This window comes from Periplaneta americana, chromosome 3 (genome assembly GCF_040183065.1).
Source record: "Periplaneta americana isolate PAMFEO1 chromosome 3, P.americana_PAMFEO1_priV1, whole genome shotgun sequence".
Lineage (NCBI taxonomy): Eukaryota > Metazoa > Arthropoda > Insecta > Blattodea > Blattidae > Periplaneta > Periplaneta americana.
In genome coordinates this window covers 130,645,632-130,664,208 of record NC_091119.1, presented here as the reverse complement: position 1 = coordinate 130,664,208, position 18,577 = coordinate 130,645,632, and the positions used below count along the sequence as shown (strand labels likewise).

The following is an 18,577-nucleotide window of genomic DNA, read 5'->3' as shown; positions in this document are numbered from 1 at the left end:
AATATTTAGGAGTTACTCTAGACAACCGTTTACTCTGGACACAACATATCAAATCCACTACTGCTAAAGCTACTGCTCGGACCTTTCAAATCTATTCGTTACTAAGATCTCCAGTGCTCAGTTTAAAACAGAAAACAAATCTTTATCGACAATTAATTCTTCCTATTCTGACACATGCTTCTCCCGCCTGGTTCTATGCACCTCGGACTACCCTCAAGCCACTCCAAACTGCGCAAAACAGAGCTTTCCGGATTATCCATGCCTGCGATTGGTTCACCACTACTTCACAAATCCATGAAGATCTTCAGGTTGACTATCTCCACACGCATCTGCTACAAGCTATCAGAAAATTCTACCAGAAACTTCACTCCAGCAATAACCCATTCATCTAATCATTAGGCAACTATGATCCTCGGCAGTTCACAAAATACAGGGCACCAAAATCTACCATTGTTCCTTAGGCTTATAATTTTTGATTAGTTTTTCTTTATTCTCATACTGATGGTATCACCACTGAATCTTGATTTAGTGGCTTTCTCCCACTTGTTTTCCTCTTATGTTGTTCAGTTTACATGCGTAGGCAAAAAACCTAGTGGTTTTGACACTACTTCTCTATCAATTATGCATTTAAAAAAAAAGCTTTCTTTTTTTTTATTTGCTTTTCCTTTTCTCATTTGGCCTAGATGTAGAACATTAACTTTCATTTCCAATTTCCACGTTTTGTTTTCAATTTTATACATAATTTAAACTGGAAACATTTACGTTAATTTAACTTTTTTTAGTCTAAAATTACATGTAAGTAATAACGTGTGCTGAAATGATTTATTTTCAGGAGTGTTCATTTAATATAAGATAAATCATGTCAGTAAAAATTATTACAATTTATTTTTGATATCACAGGATGCGTATTTCCATTTAAAATTGCTATTACTAAGTTACAAATGCACTATCACCTTTACTTTTTAACTTTGCTCTAGAATATGCCATTAGAAAAGTTCAGGTTAACAGAGAGGGTTTGGAATTGAACAGGTTACATCAGCTTCTTGTCTATGCGGATGACGTGACTATGTTAGGAGAAAATCCACAAACGATTAGGGAAAACACGGAAATTCTACTTGAAGCGATAGGTTTGGAAGTAAATCCCGGAAAGACAAAGTATATGATTATGTCTCGTGACCAGAATATTGTATGAAATGGAAACAAAAAAATTGGAGATTTATCCTTCGGAGAGGTGGAAAAAGTCAAATATCTTGGAGCAACAGTAAAAAATATAAATGACACTCGGGAGGAAATTAAACACAGAATAAATATGGAAAATACCTGTTATTATTCCGTTGAGAAGCTTTTGTCATCTAGTCTGCTGTCAAAAAATCTTAAAGTTAGAATTTATAAAACAGTTATTTTACCGGTTGTTCTGCATGGTTGTGAAACCTGGACTCTCACTTTGAAAGAGGAACAGAGATTAAGGGTTTTTGAGAATAAAGTTGTTAGGAAAATATTTGGGGCTAAGAGGGATGAAGTTACAGGAGAATGGAGAAAGTTACACAACGCAGAACTGCACGCATTGTATTCTTCACCTAACATAATTAGGAACATTAAATCCAGACGTTTTTGAGATGAATTTGAAAGACATGTTGGTTCAGAAAAGTGTGAATACAATTAATAATTATATATAATATAATAAATTTTCAGGCAAATACACTTTTCAATTTGTGAGGTCAGATAATCTGTTACATCACAATATTTAATACGAAGTCACTAATATTTTCGACTTTAAAAAGTCATCTTCAGGTGCATGAGATGCAAACAATATTTAAAAAATAGGTGATAGGTTGATCTAGCAATTAATAACATAGTAAGTAATGCACGTACTGGCATTTACAATTATATAACTTTCGTGCCTCTTGGGGTAAACTGTACATGGTAAAGCTGAACACTGATGCTAGATTCTCGTATGTATATAAGACAAGGAGAAGGCACAGCATGATATTAACCTTATACAATTAAAGGCTAAGTATTCTCATTAGATCGCATCATTAAAATTAAATTTGTACAGTTTGATATTAACTATGTTAAAATGTTAAATATAATGTATAAATTTAAAAGAGATGGAGAAACTGTGATGCAAATGCTGTTGGTGGGAGAGCACGCAGTCTAATTCGTCGTGGTGAATGCCATAGTTGTCTGAAAATATTTTAGTTAATAGGTTATTATTAATTTTGAAAAGGTTGTGAGAGCTGATATCAGCGTTTCTTAAAGGTTTATTATATTTGTTCTTACATAGTTGTTCAGTTGTTTGCATCCAGACAAGGGGGCGTGTTTCACCCGACGTGACATGTTTTAGACTGAGTGATGATGTATGGACAAATAACTGAGAGGGAATGCCAGGAGTGACTATTCGATAACATGTTATTTTATTAAGTGATATAGGGGATTACGTAAATTTGGTATTTGCTCATTTAATAATGGATTGTTAGGGTCTTGATTTTTTACAATAAAAAACTCTTCTGCAGTGTTGATAAGGTGTGAATTATTTATTACTTTTAAAATTTTTAAGGTGTTTTGTATACTATTAATTTCGTGGCCTGAATCAATAAGATGAGTAGCAAATTTATATCTATTCCTGTTATTATGGAAATCTGATTTACTGTATATTCTTTAACTCCAATGTGGAAGTTTCGTTTGGTTTGTCCTATGTATTTTCTATTGCAATTTTTACATTGTAATTGATAAATACCACTTTGTGTGAATTTATTCGTTTTGCAAATAGAGTGTTAGTTGGGAGACAGGAGGGAAAAGGACCTTTGGGGAGGCCGAGATGTAGATGGGAGGATAATATTAAAATGGATTTGAGGGAGGTAGTAGTAGTAGTAGTAGTAGTATTTATTTATTTAACCTGGTAGAGATAAGGCCGTCAGGCCTTCTCTGCCCCTCTACCAGGGGATTACAACTATAACATGAACAATAAGATTACAATTAATATTAAATTTACAATCACAATTACAATAAAAATTAAAGTACGACAAGAATACCTGATTAATGAAAGCTAGACATTTTATCATAGAAGTTAAGAACAAAGAATATTTTTGTATTTACTAAATTACAAATTAAACCTAAATAACAAAATTCTATAGTGATGAAATTACCGGATATTGAAATATTTTGTGATAGATTAAGAGAACTATTTACAAGAAACCATGTCTGAACGAGTCTCAATTACTGATCAAGTGCCTAGTAAGTTTGCGTTTGAATTGAATTTTATTTCGACAGTCCCTGATGCTAGCAGGTAACGAATTCCAGAGTCTTGGCAGGGCTATTGTGAAAGAGGATGAGTATGAGAAGGTGCGATGGTATGGTATTGTTAGTATTGTTTCATGGCGAGAGCGTGTGTTCAGATTGTGGTGGGAAGAAAGGTAAGTGAAGCGAGACGACAGGTACGAAGGAATAGAAGAGTTCAAGATTTCGAAGAGAAGGAGAAGTGAATGTAAATTTCTTTTCTTATCTAGTTTAAGCCAACCTATTGCTTCCAGGGATGGGGTAATGTGATCATATTTACGAACATTGCTTACAAAACGTACACACAAATTATGAGCATGTTGAAGTTTCGTTTTGTTGTCGCTGGAAAGGTCAGTCAGTAAAATGTCAGTATAGATAAAATAGGGAAATACAAGGGTCTGCACAAGGGACTTTTTTAAGCAAGAGGGAAGATGAACATTTATCCTTTTTAGCACATGGATAATAGAATATACTTTTCTGCAGGTTTCTACGATTTGCATGTCCCAGTTGAGATTATTATCCATGTTAATGCCAAGATTTTTTTACCGAAGAACTGAAAGGGATATGCACTGTACTTACTTTAACGGGGGAAATGTCGAGGTGCTTTACAGCGTCGGTTTGCCGTTTGTGTCCTAATATGATTGCTTGTGTCTTTCCAGGATTGATATTAAGATGGAATTTCTTTGTCCGTGTCACAATCGAGTCAATGTCTTCGTTCAATTTATCTATAGCGTCATTTATTCGATCTAAGCGGGAAGAGATGTAGCATTGAAAGTCTTCAGCATACAAGTGATAGTTACAATGCCTTACATGAGATGTAATATCATTGACATATATTGTGAACAACAATGGTCCGAGTACCGAACCCTGTGGTATTCCTGACGTTATGTTAAGCCAGGAAGAGCCACAGGAGGTGGGATATGATGATAGAGATGGCGAGCTTATGTGAGGGCGGCAATGAACCTGCGGGTTCCTTAAAAGTCATTTGTAAGTTACAAATGCTTTACATAATTCCCTTCCTACCCTAAGGGAAGAGGCTAATGCTACGAGTTGCTTTTGCTAACGTCTGCTAAGGGTCTACATCATCTTGAACTACGAACTCGATCCTGCCACAGTGCAGGCCGCGAATGCTATAGTTATTGCAGTAGCCGTGATGTCAGATGTTTAATATAAACATAACGATTTCCTCTAAAACAGTGAATGTTAGAAAAAAAACTTATTTAAATTTTTCAAATGTCTCCTCAAGGTCTACTACCGTTTGAGCGTTGTATGGAAAACTAGAATCTTAAAAGTTGGTTACTTGTTAAAAAAATAAGTTAATACCTGAAAATATATGCGTTAGAATACGAAACAACTATGCAGGCGGTACTAATGTATGATTAGCCTTGGATCTTCATTATAAACAAAAGCGAAAGCGGTTAAAGATGGTTACTTGTTAAAAAAAATGTAATATCGGAAAATATATGCGTTAGGATACAAAAAAGTATATCAGGCAGTATTACTGTATGGTTGGTCATGGATCTTCAGTATAAAAGAAAACGAAAGCAGTTAAAATTGGTTACCTGTTAAAAATATATCATTATTTGAATATATGCGTTTGAATATGAAACGAGTATACTAAGCGACATTGATATACAGTGTGCGCATGAAGTCCATAATATACTCCTATACTGTATTTATGTCAAGCTGACGTGAGTAATCATGCCATGTTCGTGCTAGTGGCCTTGACACGACCTATTCTAGCTCCTTTTGACGCTCAGAGGAGCAGAATGTTTGGTGGAAGATGAAAGTCGAAGCAATGGCTGACACAAATTTACACTATCGAGCGGCGCTTGGTAGCCGCTGTGTGGGTGAAATTAAAGGCACATGTATAAAAATGTCGTAGACGATTTCGTTTTGCAGTTCGAGGGGCAAAACCGACTAAGAAGAAGTTGCAAGACGTTGCAATGGGATATGAAGGCTTTTGCAACGGGCAGTGTTCACGACGCGCCGAGAATTGGAAGGCCATTCATTAGGCTTGAATATTGTGAAGGTACAGCTGAATCTGTCCAAATATTCCCTCTTAAATCCATGCGAAATTTAGCTGCTAAGTTGATAATACCAGAATCAACCATGAAAAAAGTGCAATTGGACCTACAAGTGAAATGTCAGCGTCCATTGAAAATTAATGAATAAACAGATTTCGATAAGGACACACGAGTGGACGCTTATGCTGTGATGCTGGAACTAATTCCTACAATGGCCCAGCAGGCAAAGGTCATGTTTTCAGATGAATTCGTGATTTATCGCAGCTCCCGTAGTCTCAGTGCCTATTTTGGGGGAAAAGAAAATCCGAGGTTCACAGTAAGTGACCCCAAGAATTTTTATTAACATGAACAACAACAGAACATGGCAGCGCATTTGGCTATGCAGAGACCACGGAAGGACACATACCGATGTTCTGGATTCCACAATTTTTATGCATACATAGGGGACACGCACTTTGTGCACATTATGCATATTTAGTCTTGCACCTTCAGTATTGACAAAATCCAAATCACTTACTCTTTTAAAGAGTATGTTGTTTCATAAATAAACACCGTGTTTGCTAATAGAAAGTTTAACCGATTCTGTATTGTGAATTTTTAAAGAATTAATGTCAGAAAAAATTCAATTTTTATAAAATTGAGTATCAGTCGCTGATGAAGTACTCTATGCTACTAAAGTAGACCTAACGTTAGTTTGCTTCTGACCGTGAAACTATGGTACATTTGTGCCTAGGAACATGGGTTTAACATATTTTGAAGAAATTGTGGGAATGGGTTGGAATTTAGAACTTTTATTAACGTTTTCATGAATATTATTTCTATAAAGCTAAATAGTGCAACTTTGAATATTTTCGCAATCTCTGTTTGAAATCGAGAAAGACTTGAAAGGGTTGTCCGACAAAGAAATTTAAGCGCAAATGATACTGTCCTTCGTACGCCTCCATAAAAAATGGGTTGCGGAATTTAAGATACGAGGAACGAAGATGGAAATATGAACATCATGTTGGAAGATCTGTTTCTGTGACCCAGAAAATATTGATGCCATGTATGATAATAATAAGCATATCCAAATATATCATGATGCAAAGTGCATTTTTGACATTGTGCACTTCCATTAAATTGTTTCATATTAGAGGTTAGTCACATCGCCCTTCGAAAATTAAAAGTGATTCATATTAGGCCATAAATTTCATATAACTTTTTTATATTGGACACACCGTTAGCCGCACGGCCAAAGCATCAGCTTTCCTCTCAACAAACACGACTTGATGGACGGAGGCGGACAAACACGAGTGTCAAAGTGACATGAGATACAGACATACACGAGACTCGAGAGAAAGAAGAGATAGAGAGAGAGAGAGTGATACGAGAGACAAGAGTGATACGACAGACAGACAGACAGACAGTCAGTCAGTCAGTCATGAGTCAGAGTGATACGACAGACAGATATGAGAGACAGAGTGACACGAGAGACGGACAGAAAAACATGCTGAGTAACACGAGAGACGGACAGGGAGACACGAAAGACAGACAGAGTAAAATGAGCTAGGTGCTAGACATAGACGCGAAAGAGATAGAGATACTATAGAAACAGACAAAAACATGAGAGGGAGACAGACAGTGACACGAGAGAGAGAGAGAGAGAGAGAGAGAGTGAGAGAGTGTGTGACTCGAGGGAGGGACAATGTGACACGATAGACGAACAAAGAAACCCGATAGACAGGTATATACTAGAAACAGAGTGACACGAGTAACGGACAGAGAGACACGAGAGATAGAGACAAGAAAAACAGAGTGACACGAGAGACGAACAGAGAGACACAAGAGCCAGAGATATAAGAGACGGACAGACAGGGCCAGTGTCGAAGATTGGATTACAATGGTAAATATACTAATGTAAAACAAAATTAGATTTGGGAGAAGAGAAATATTGCATAGAGAAAGTTCTTATAATAATAATAATAATAATAATAATAATAATAATAATAATAATAATAATAATAATAATAATGATAATAATAATAATAATAATAACTTACGGCTTTTAAGGAACTCGGAGGTTCATTGCTGCCCTCACATAAGACCGCCATCGGTCTCTATCCTGAGCAAGATTAGTCCAGTCCCTACCATCATATCCCACCTCCCTAAAATCCATGTTAATATTATCCTCCCATCTACGTCTCGGCCTCCCCAAAGGTCTTTTTTCCCTCCGGCCTCCCAATTAACACTCTATATGCATTTCTGGATTCACCCATACGTGCTACATGCCCTACCCATCTCAAACGTCTGGATTTAATGTTCCTAATTATGTCAGGTGAAGAATACAATGCGTGCAGTTCTGCGTTGTGTAACTTTCTCCATTCTCCTGTAACTTCATCCCTCTTAGCTTCAAATATATTCCTAAGCATCTTATTCTCAAAAACCCTTAATCTCTGTTCCTCTCTCTAAGTGAGAGTCCAAGTTTCACAACCATGCAGAACAACCGGTAATATAACTGTTTTATAAATTCTAACTTTCAGATTTTTTGACACCAGACTAGATGACAGAAGCTTCTCAACCGAATAATAATAGGCATTTCCCATATTAATTACCTCCCAAGTGTGATTTATATTTGTTACTGTTGCTCCAAGATATTTGAATGTTTCCACCTCTTCGAAAGATAAATCTTCAATTTTTATAGTTCAATAATAATAATAATAATAATAATAATAATAATAATAATAATAATATGTGCAGGCCAAACGAGAGACAAATTGACCATCGGCGTAGCTCGAGGGGAAGGCTTTTAGGTGTGGGTTCGAATTTAGCCTGGGCCGATAACCAGAGGTTTTTTTTTTTCCAACTGCAAAGTGAAAATCTGGCGATTCCGTAGCGAGTCCTCGAACTCATTTCACTAATTATCACTTTTAATTCGAGAAAAATTCGTTCCGGCACCGGAAATCGAACCCGGGACTTCTCAGCTCTGCGTGCTGAGCGCTCTTTCCAACTGAGCTATGTCGGAACGAATTTTTCTCGAATTAAAGGTGATAATACACATTGACTACTTCATAGTAGTTGTGATAATATTCAATGAGGGTAGCGAGACCTCATATAATGAATATGTGATGTCATTTCACTAAATTCCAACTCGCTATCACCAATTCCACAGACTCTGAATAACCTATTAGTTGATACATCGTCGTTAAATAACCGATTTAAACAGATATATGTATCTCATGGAATGTCTATGATGAAAGTAGTAAGATTAAATTAATCACAACAATCCCCGTTGTCTTCGCCGATTATTCAAGCAAGCAGGAGGCGAGACAGTGTTGCTGTCTTGTTCACAAGCCTTGTTGCTTGCTTATGAATGTTGCAGTAATGTTCTAATTTAATTCATAACTTCAAGCTCTTAACAATAATTCATATTCATCTTAAAGTACAGCCTTTCTCATCTCGTTAATCGTTATAGTGTTGTTCTAGCAGTCACGAATATCCCACTCCACACTATTTATGTGTGTACTGGTGTAGTGTCGAGCTTAATTCAGTAATTAATGTTTGCTGTTGCGGTAAATTGCTGCAATGTGTGAAGCTAATTATTAAACTGCCCCTAGCGACCAAACACTGCAAGTTACGGATTGCGCGAACTCATGCACGCATTTTTAATTCATTCTCTCAATGTAAGTCAGCTCTACATCCTTGTACCATTTCCTCTCCAGGGAAGTAATTAATAGCCTGTGAAACATTTGCGTTTCTCTCCTGTGACGATATGCAAATATTGGAGCGCCTGGTATGGAGGCAACTACTGCTTCTCACGTGTATTGTGGCGTGCATATACGGAGGGTGCTATGTTGAAATATTCTTCGGTATAATTGGACGATATCTTAAAGCTGTATTCTATGGATAGAGGAGATAATGTATGTAGCCGACACTGATTGTAAGAAGTATTGGAAAACTAATACTTAAAAAAATATATATATATGTATACACATAATTTGACTTACCGTGTAGCCTATATATTGATAGGCGACAAATACGCAATATTATCATATTTAATATGACATCAATTGTTATGCGTGATTTTATTGAAAATTAAACAGAACAGTTATAAAAGTTGCGCTAAATTGGAAAAAAAAGTCACAATCTTACTAAATATTCTAACACCATTCACACACTTTTCCTTCAATGTCTCAATTTCATAGTTGATTTTGCTTATTCAGTCCTTTAGTATAATGACTCTTTGCTTTTATGTATAATCGCATCGCGTTTTCTGGATATTGACTTCACCAGATTAGATGTAGGCCTAATGTCAACACTAGTGTTATTCCATTCTTTTGCGAGTGTCACTTTCAGACCATCCTTTGTAGAAATGCGACGAGTTCGAATCCCCAAAAACATAGAAAAATATGTCAACAAAAAAAAAAACATGCGCTATTAAATGCTACGATATAATTACTCAGCAAACTGAAGACAGATTTGGTACTACTAAACATTTGGAAGCCACCCGCGTAGCTCAATCGGCAGAAACGCTTGCCTTATAATCCGGAGCTGTGCTCGTTGTGGATTCGATTCCCGCTTGAACTGGGCTTTTACCGAGGTTTTCCCCACCCCTAAGGCGAATGTCAGGTAATCTATGGCGAATCCTCGGTTTCATCTCGCTATCACAAATTCCATCAACGCTAAATAGCCCATTAGTTGATACAACGTCGTTAAATAACCAACTAAAAACATTTGGAGTGAATCAATTTAGTTGACTCCACAAAATTCACTGCTTGGAGGTCCGTGTTTCCTGATGATTTGTGTAACAGTTGTGCCAAATATTATACTTTCATAGAAAGAGGAAAACGAAAGAGCTAACTGCGTGTTACTTGTTCTAGTGAAAAGCTTAAGAACATAAATTATGTCAATTCACTGTACTTTTTTTTTTTCATTGTAAACGATTTAGAGGATACCTTTTCGTAAGCATTACAACTTACTGTCAAACACAGTTCTAACAACTCCAGTGCCAACAGCTGAATCTGAACGATGTTTCAGGACACTGAAGCATGTTAAAAAGTGTTTAAGAAATACGTGGGTCAAGATAAACTAAATGCTTTGGCAGTGCTTACAATAGAGGAAGATTATATGCTAACGTAGTGAACTTCAACGAAAAGGTGATAATAGAGTTTGCTAAGCAGAAGAATAGGAGAGCAGAGTTGTTTATATAATAATAATAATAATAATAATAATAATAATAATAATAATAATAATGGTTTTATTTAATCTGGCAGTGTTAACTTACAAAGATGGTATGATCCACAATAATATTTTTCGCTTGTTTTATGCTTTTATTTATTTATTTTTTGTTAAGTTTATTTACACATGCTTTAACATTTTTGGTCATATCGCGTATGTAAGATTTTTTAGTGTATCTTTAGACCTGTTTTTACTATTGCTACAGCCTTTATATTTGATATAATGTTTATGATATTGGTGATTGAGGTGGTGATAAATCATGGTATGTAAATTTTCAATTCGGCATTTGCCTTTGTGACTGAAAACCATGAAAAACTCCAGTCAGATTGGCTGGCCACGGGACTTGAACATGAAACCTCCCGAATGCGAGTCTCACGTTATCATCTGAGCCAACTAGTTCGGTTCTTCTTCTGTTATAGTTTGTAATCTAGACGAAAATGAATTACTTTTCTTCATCAAGTTACTGAAAACCTTATAGCCCCGGCAAAATTTGGGACCACGAGACGTCACTGATTTCCTCAAATCCCCTGTCACTATTTCTTCAGTGTTCACTTATCCGCTCTCTGTAACTCATCGCCATCTCATTTCTAGTTCAGTTGTTGAGTGTGATACCAAGGTCAAGCAGGTGACTGACAAGTGCATGGGAAAAACCGTTATTGCAGCTGATAGGCAGGGTGTTCATGTTCGAATACAATTTGCGCTCTGATTTGTTGTAGTATTTTTAAATTTTGTTCCCATTTGTTAACCACAAGCCAGTGGCGAAACCAGTTTCAGCATCTTACAAGCAAACATTCTCATGGGGGCAGATAAACAAGTTTTTTTTCTTTCACCATGTTAATAATGTCAAAACAAGTGCTTATAAAAATTTTGGCCACTCGAGCCCTCCAGAAGGTAAGTTTCCGGGCCGTTTACAGAAAAAAACACAATTTCATAGAAAGATTTATTAGAACAGATACAGCAATTGTTGAGCTATTTTTCAACATATACTCATCAGAATTGAGACATTTCTCATACCATGGGATCAACTTTTGTATACTTGTGTCGTAGAAGTCTGCCGCTTGGGATCGGAACCAGTGTGTGACAGCCGTCCGCACCTCTCTGTCGATCCCATATTTTGTTGAAATAATTTCGTGTTCGAGTACTTTTTTTTACGTACATTGTATTAGATGAAAGATGCTTTCTACATTGACAAGAGAACCTTTCAAAATTATCAGGTTGTTTAAAAAATCGTTTGTGGATACACATATGGAAGAGAGGATGAAGAAAAACGCCAACAATCAATACGAGCTGTAAAGTGGTAAGAAAAACTTCGAAAAAGGCTTAAAATCAATAATTGATCAACCTTTCGCTAAGCTCTTGGGGGGGGGGCAACTTTTTCATTGTCTACGCGTGTAGGTAAAATGTTTTGCTTATGGCTTCCTTTATTATAGACAAACAGGAATTCCTTAGTAGTGTTCAATGATAATAATACTACGCACAGTTCATGTAGACGTTCATACAGTTGAGTTGAACTTGAAAATTACACCAATTTGTTTCACTGTAGTGTAAGGTGTGTCGCATCCGACTTTCCTTCCTAGGGCAACTAAAATGGTTATTCAAATGGTATACTAGTACGATAATATGTTGACAACTACGCTTTCGTACAGGCCCATGTGTTTTCGTTTACATTATTTACATGAGTCCAAATTTACAAGGGGTTTCGAACTGATATTGTAGAAGATTACCTTATGAGTTTCGGAGATCATGATATTGGTACAACGCAGTATTACAGTGGCATAGATGTTTCGTTAGATCAACTTGTCTTTCGACAAGTGGAGGCTCAACTTGAACCTTAAGAAGACAAAATATGTTAGTATGGCAGATAAAGAGCAGGATATACAGTATTACCACAGTCTAGTATATACAGTCACGAAGCTCAATACGTGGTAAATATCCATCCATAGATAGTTGCTGACCACTAGGATCGTTACTATCGCTTCATTACAGACAATGTGAAATAGTACCTGCAAAGTCTATTGTTCCTAGTACCCTCATCAACTCAAGCTTCGTGACTGTATATACTAGACTGTGGTATTACCACTTGACGTTCAACTCACTCTTGAATTATGTAAGTATTTGGAGTTTATCGTAAATAAAGATAGTATTTCCAGGGAAACAATTAGAACCTGAATGAAGCAAGTCTGCCTTAATTTTATTGTGATGTGAAGAACTCACAACGAAATAAAATAAAACAGTTTGACGCTTACAATTAGGATCCGCCCTATTTTGTTCTGAATCAAGATAAAAATCTCCTTCGATCTCTGTAAATAGACTATCCATAATGATCCAGCAGAATATTACCGCTGGGAAAATAAAGGACTGATTAGATAAGAATGCGATAAGACGATATCATGGAGAGGATAGAAAAACGAAGTTTGACTTGGTTGGACAGGTTCTGTAATACATGTGGAAAGAAAGAGATGGCCGAACGAACTGTGTTTGTGGAAAACTCCAGGGAAAAGAAAGAGTGCACCGATCATGTAAATCATGGAGTGAGAATGTGAAGAAAACTGTGGAAGAGCGAGAACTGATTTTGGACAACACTCAAGAAAAAAAAATGGAGACTGGAATTGACGAGGTGGCGGTTCGTCGTATATAACAGCGGTTCCCAACCTGGGGTACGCGTCGGGCTACACAAGGGTTCGCCAAATATATTTGGTCATGGCTGACATTTCATCTTGTTGACTTGCGCCATGCAATACCCTGTCGTCTACACGTATAACATTATAAAACACATATTAATGAAATAACTATCAGCGTTATTGGTTTTCATGGTATTATTACTTTAAGAAAATTGTAAAATAAATGTTGCTTTTTTCCAAATTTTATTTATATTATTTTAAACTAAAAAGAAACTAACCTAGATATACAAAATCGTTTTATTGTGTCTTATGTAAGTAGTGTGGTAAAAAAACAGTGTATGGGGAGTTGGGGGTGCACTTTCAGTAAAAGCCTAGTTATGGGGTACAAAAGGCGAAAAAGGTTGGGAACTGCTGATATAATAAAGTCTTTTCCCGCCGCCGCCGCCGCCGCCGCCGCCGCCGCTGCCGCCGACGCCCCCCAAGTATTTGAAGCTGTCCAGTTGCTCTACTGACTCTTTAGAATTGGCACGCTTGCCTTCTTTTTTTTTTCCGATAACCATGGTCTTCGTCTTATTTGCATTTATCTTCATTCCATATTGCTTACAGCTGTCATTTAGCTCCAGTAGCATACACCTTAATATCGTCTCTTCTGCTAACAACGCCATATTATCAGTAAATCTTATGCTCTTTATTATTCTTCACTAAATCTTCCAAGTAGATGTTGAACAGGATATGTGATGAAGGGCATCCTTATCGAACTCTTGTCCCTATTTCACTCCCTTTTAACATTTCTTCTCTTATCCTGATTTTGATTTTATCAATTATGGTTAATATATATATATATATATATATATATATATATATTGCTTTGGTTCAACCATGCAAAAGAAATTGGATTAAGAAAAGAGATCGTAATCTTACTACAATTTGGAGTACGAAGAAGCGATCTTCACTAAAGATGGTGGCTAATTAACTTAGTGTAAAGGCTATTTGCTCTTACAATATTCGCAATTAAAGGTAGAAATAATTCTGCATAAAATATATTGTTCTCCAAAACTAGTCTGGAGACATATCGAGCTACTTATGGGAGAGGGACTTTAGGATAGATTTGGAGTTCATGATCATTTTGCTTTTTTATTTCAAATAAAGAATTTTATTTTTTTAATAATAATTATATCTTATCTGCATCATTTCCGAATAAACTGACTCCTGTATACTGAATATGAACAGAAAGTGCCCAGTAGTTTAGGAGAAATTTCTGTACATAGACACACACGTGTCGAAAATGACTTTTTCAATATCTGGGATGCTGCAAACTATGTCAGGAAGTGCAGGATGTATTTCTGTGAAAATTTCGAAATTTTTTTTTTCAACATGACAGCACTTAGGATCTGCTCTTCATACTTCATATAGGGGAAGATATAAAAATACGTAAGATTCATCTATCACCACTAATAACCATTAAGTGGTCATTGTCCAATAGTAATAATCCACAAGAGAGCATTCTCATATTACATTTTAGAAGCGATGTGATCGACAATAACCTAGAAAAGAATTATTTACAACAGCAATGATTACAAAATTCCCCCGTCAAACAAAAATTATCTACTATAAAGTAATCCTTTTCAAAAATTTTTTTCTTTCTAATGACAGAATGGATCATTCCAGATTCCTATTTAATGCAGGTGTTTTGCTAGACAATCGCGGCCTGTTGCAAGATAGAAAGATGCAATTGCTGCGCTTCTTGGCTAATCTGGAACTTCCATTATATCATCATGCCACTCTTTCCCGCATGCGTAAAGCCAAATTATTCTGATTTTTATTTTGTCAAATTTTGTTCAGTTGAAGTTTTACACTACGGTATGATGCATTTCAACATTTAATCATCTGAAAAATTAACTCAGTTGGGTCGTTCAATAAGTGATGTACCACATTTATTTTCTCATTCATGGTTTATTTTATTACAATTGAAAATACATCACGTTAATTCCCAATTCATTGACTACAAATACCTAGTTTTCTACATACGAATACCTATTTATTCCACATAGTCTCTATTCAAACCTATGGGTTTACACCACCTAGATGTTAGAACCTTATCTTCTGCTGATCTTCCTCTCAGCCACATCTACACTTTGGCTACGACCTCCTCATCATTGTCGTATCGTTTTTCGTAGATTGTATCTTTCAGACGGAAGATGAAAGTCAGATGGTGCAGGATCTGGACTGTAGGATGGATGAGGAAGGACATTCCACAGGAGGACTACCCACAGAGAATTGTTTGGTTGTGATTCGCCTATAAGCCTGTTAGCACGTTCAGTTCTTGCCAATGTTACAGGAGCGTGTGGTTCTCAGTGTGGAAGATGTGAAAGTCTTGCTGCACCTTGTTCTGACGCTGACCCAATGGCTCAAAGTAATTCTATCCACTGCCTTTTTTCCATAGACATTTGTAAGCGCCATTGAATGTTTGCATTGGTCTCCTTCTCTGCAAAAGGAAATTCAATCACAGGACTCTGCTTTGCACGGCTTCATGTGCAGTTGCCATTTTGAACACTAATTGTTTCACTGCCACCTTGAAGAAAATGAGACTACATGGAGGTATGCAGGAAGGCTTTTTCAAGATGCTGCATTTAAAATTTTGTTTATCTCCAGTGAAAGCTTGCCGAGGAAAAAAAGTGGTGCATACTTATTTAATCATGTAATATATTAAAAGAAGTAATATGGAGTGGTGTCCAAGATAAAGGTGATTATAGATGTGTAGAGTACAGTTTTTAATTAATTCCAACGTGATGATATGTCTAATTAGTTGAATTGTCTTGTTTGTAGGTCATGAAACAAAAGCGATGCTTAATAATGGCGGTCCTCGCTACAAACGTTCGAACCTGGAGCGGCAGATGAACCTGGACGTCATCTGGTGTGTGCTGATTTTGTTTGTGTTATGTGTGATTGGTGCTGTTGGCTGCAAGCTCTGGCTGTCTTCCTATGAAACCTATGATAATCACTCAGTGCCTTTTATTCCAATCGCCGAGAGTCCCATCAAAGAGGGATTTCTGGGATTCTGGACTTTCATCATCATTTTACAGGTACGTCCAACATTAACTACTAGAAAGAGGGTGTAATGCTGTTTTTCTTTATTTGACAACTTCCAACTTCTTCAAACTGTGCCTTGTTAAAATAATAAAAACATCAAATGCCTATGGTGAAAATGACATACAGTGAACATATATATGTGAAGATAAAGAAATTGAATTTCATAAACAAAAGCAAATTAAAAAAAAAAACTATCATGACGAAATTTTGTGAAGCACTGTCATTATGTTCGCAGTTATGGTAGTGAGATTACACGCACAATCTCTCAGTTACATTATCACACCACAAATTACACAACATAACCCATATGTTTATGAACAGTTGTTTTTTATATAATGTATTTTATTGTAAACGAGTTTTCATTTATATGCAAACGCAACAGTAATGCATGTTGATATGATTCTACCACTGCTCTATGAGATGCAGATATCGAATGACTCCTGTCTAAACACTATAGTTCCGAAACTGCTTCAAGTGCGATTCTACAAGCGCATGCATTGTGTAACATCACCATGATCCGAAGTGGACTTAGAATATATTAGCTGTTCATGAGTGCAGTCACTTTTTTTTTACATCTGTACCTTGTTGGAATTTTCTGTTAAACAAATAAATAGCTTCAAATTTCCTTGGTAAAAGTGGCATATTTTAAACATAATGCGAAAATAAAGAAACTGAATTTCATAAACATTATGATTTTGAAGGCCATAAAAATTAAATTACGAAAAGCTGTCATGACAAAATTTTATGAAACAATGTCGTTATCTTTGCTGTTATTGTTCATGGTAGTTAATCGTTAATTGTAAGGGCTGTACCGCAGTTATAAATATAATTAAAGTATAAAGAACGATTTTTCTCAGACGATTTTCAGGGTAGCAATGTCCACTCAAAAATTTAGACACGAAGAAAAAGTAACGAAATCGAATGATAATGTAAGACAGGTATAAGTGGTTAACACACATACAAAGAATGAAAGAAACTACACTAATAAAACAGATTTTATATTATGAATCATGCAGCCAGTGGGTCTTAAAATTCTAGTAAAAGAGGAGCAGCACAAGATTAAGAATTTGATATAATGACTGTGTCAGTGGTGGTGGTAAAGCAGCAATAAGAAATGAACAGAAAAGTAGAAGAAGAAAATAAAGAAATATTAATACAAGGAAGATATAGCAAAAAAAGATAGGTTAATAGAAAAAGAAAATAGGAAAGTAGTAGAAGAGTAAGAATGGAAAAATAATAAGAAAGATGGAAAAAGAAGAATATAGTAATGTTGATGGTAAAGAAGAAAAAGCTGTATAAGAAGGAAACAGATGAGTAGAAAAATAGTAATGAAAGGAAGAAATACTGTAGAAAAAGAAGTTAGGAAAGTAAAAAGAGAAAAAGAAAGATGATAGTGATGATGACAATAGTGATGGTGAAGAAGAAGAAGAAGAAGAAGAAGAAGAAGAAGAAGACTAGTAGGATGAGAAAATAATTTGTGGACCACAGTGAACCTTTGTTACCTGTAAGATTCATTTAACTTCTTTCTGCGAGCTTCACAGTTTCCCTTAAGGCTGATTGACAATAAACTGGGAACGGAAATGAATACGAGAACGGAAATATTGTTAAAATAAATGTATTTAAATTTGAGCATTCTCAATTAACTATTGTGAATGCTCACATTTAAATACATTTATTTTAATATTATTTCCATTCTCGTTGTCATTTCTGTTCCCGGTTTATTGTGAACTATTGGCAATTCTACGAGCTTCATAGTTTCCATTACTATTGTCAGCGCTACTATGTATTGGAACCCATGACACCTTTCAACTGGAAGTAAGTGAGCAATTACTGTCTAAGATTCCAGTAGTATGAGTCATCCATTAAGTTCATAACTCGTACTATTATGGGTAGTATCGTAGAGGAGGATGGAATATGCTCTCACACATTTTTTGTACGTGAAGGAATTACATTTTACGACCTCTGTGTATAAAGTCTGAGCATATACACACACACACACACGCGCACGCAGATATATATACACATACACATACGTACGCACGCGCGCGCGCGCGCGCGCACACACACACACACACACACACACACACACACACACATGGTGAACCGTAACTAATGTCATTAATTCTGGTGGGTGATTTCCTGAGTAAAGAGCCACAAAAAAGTCAAATATCATTTTTCTATATTTTATAGTTTTCCAGAAAAACGTGCATTTTAAAATACATTAATTACGACATCTTGCAATGCTGTGTGCTGCAATATTCAGTGTTTTGCTCTGAACAATCCCTTCACCTGGCTTGTTGAAGGTCAGTGCCATTGAAAGTAATTATTTTTAAACTCGTAAGGAAAAAT

At 36.0% G+C, this 18,577-nt stretch overlaps 1 protein-coding gene across 3 annotated transcripts in view; it reads left to right on the top strand.

Annotated features, from left to right (window-relative positions):
- The window catches only part of LOC138696524 (phospholipid-transporting ATPase VD), a 346,689-nt gene that overhangs the window by 266,236 nt on the left and 61,876 nt on the right, over positions 1–18,577 (top strand). For all 3 annotated transcript variants that reach the window (XM_069821610.1, XM_069821608.1, XM_069821609.1), the window contains exon 5: positions 15,965–16,221. In XM_069821610.1, the coding sequence (XP_069677711.1) occupies positions 15,965–16,221 (257 nt within the window). The remainder of the gene's footprint in view (positions 1–15,964; positions 16,222–18,577) is intronic.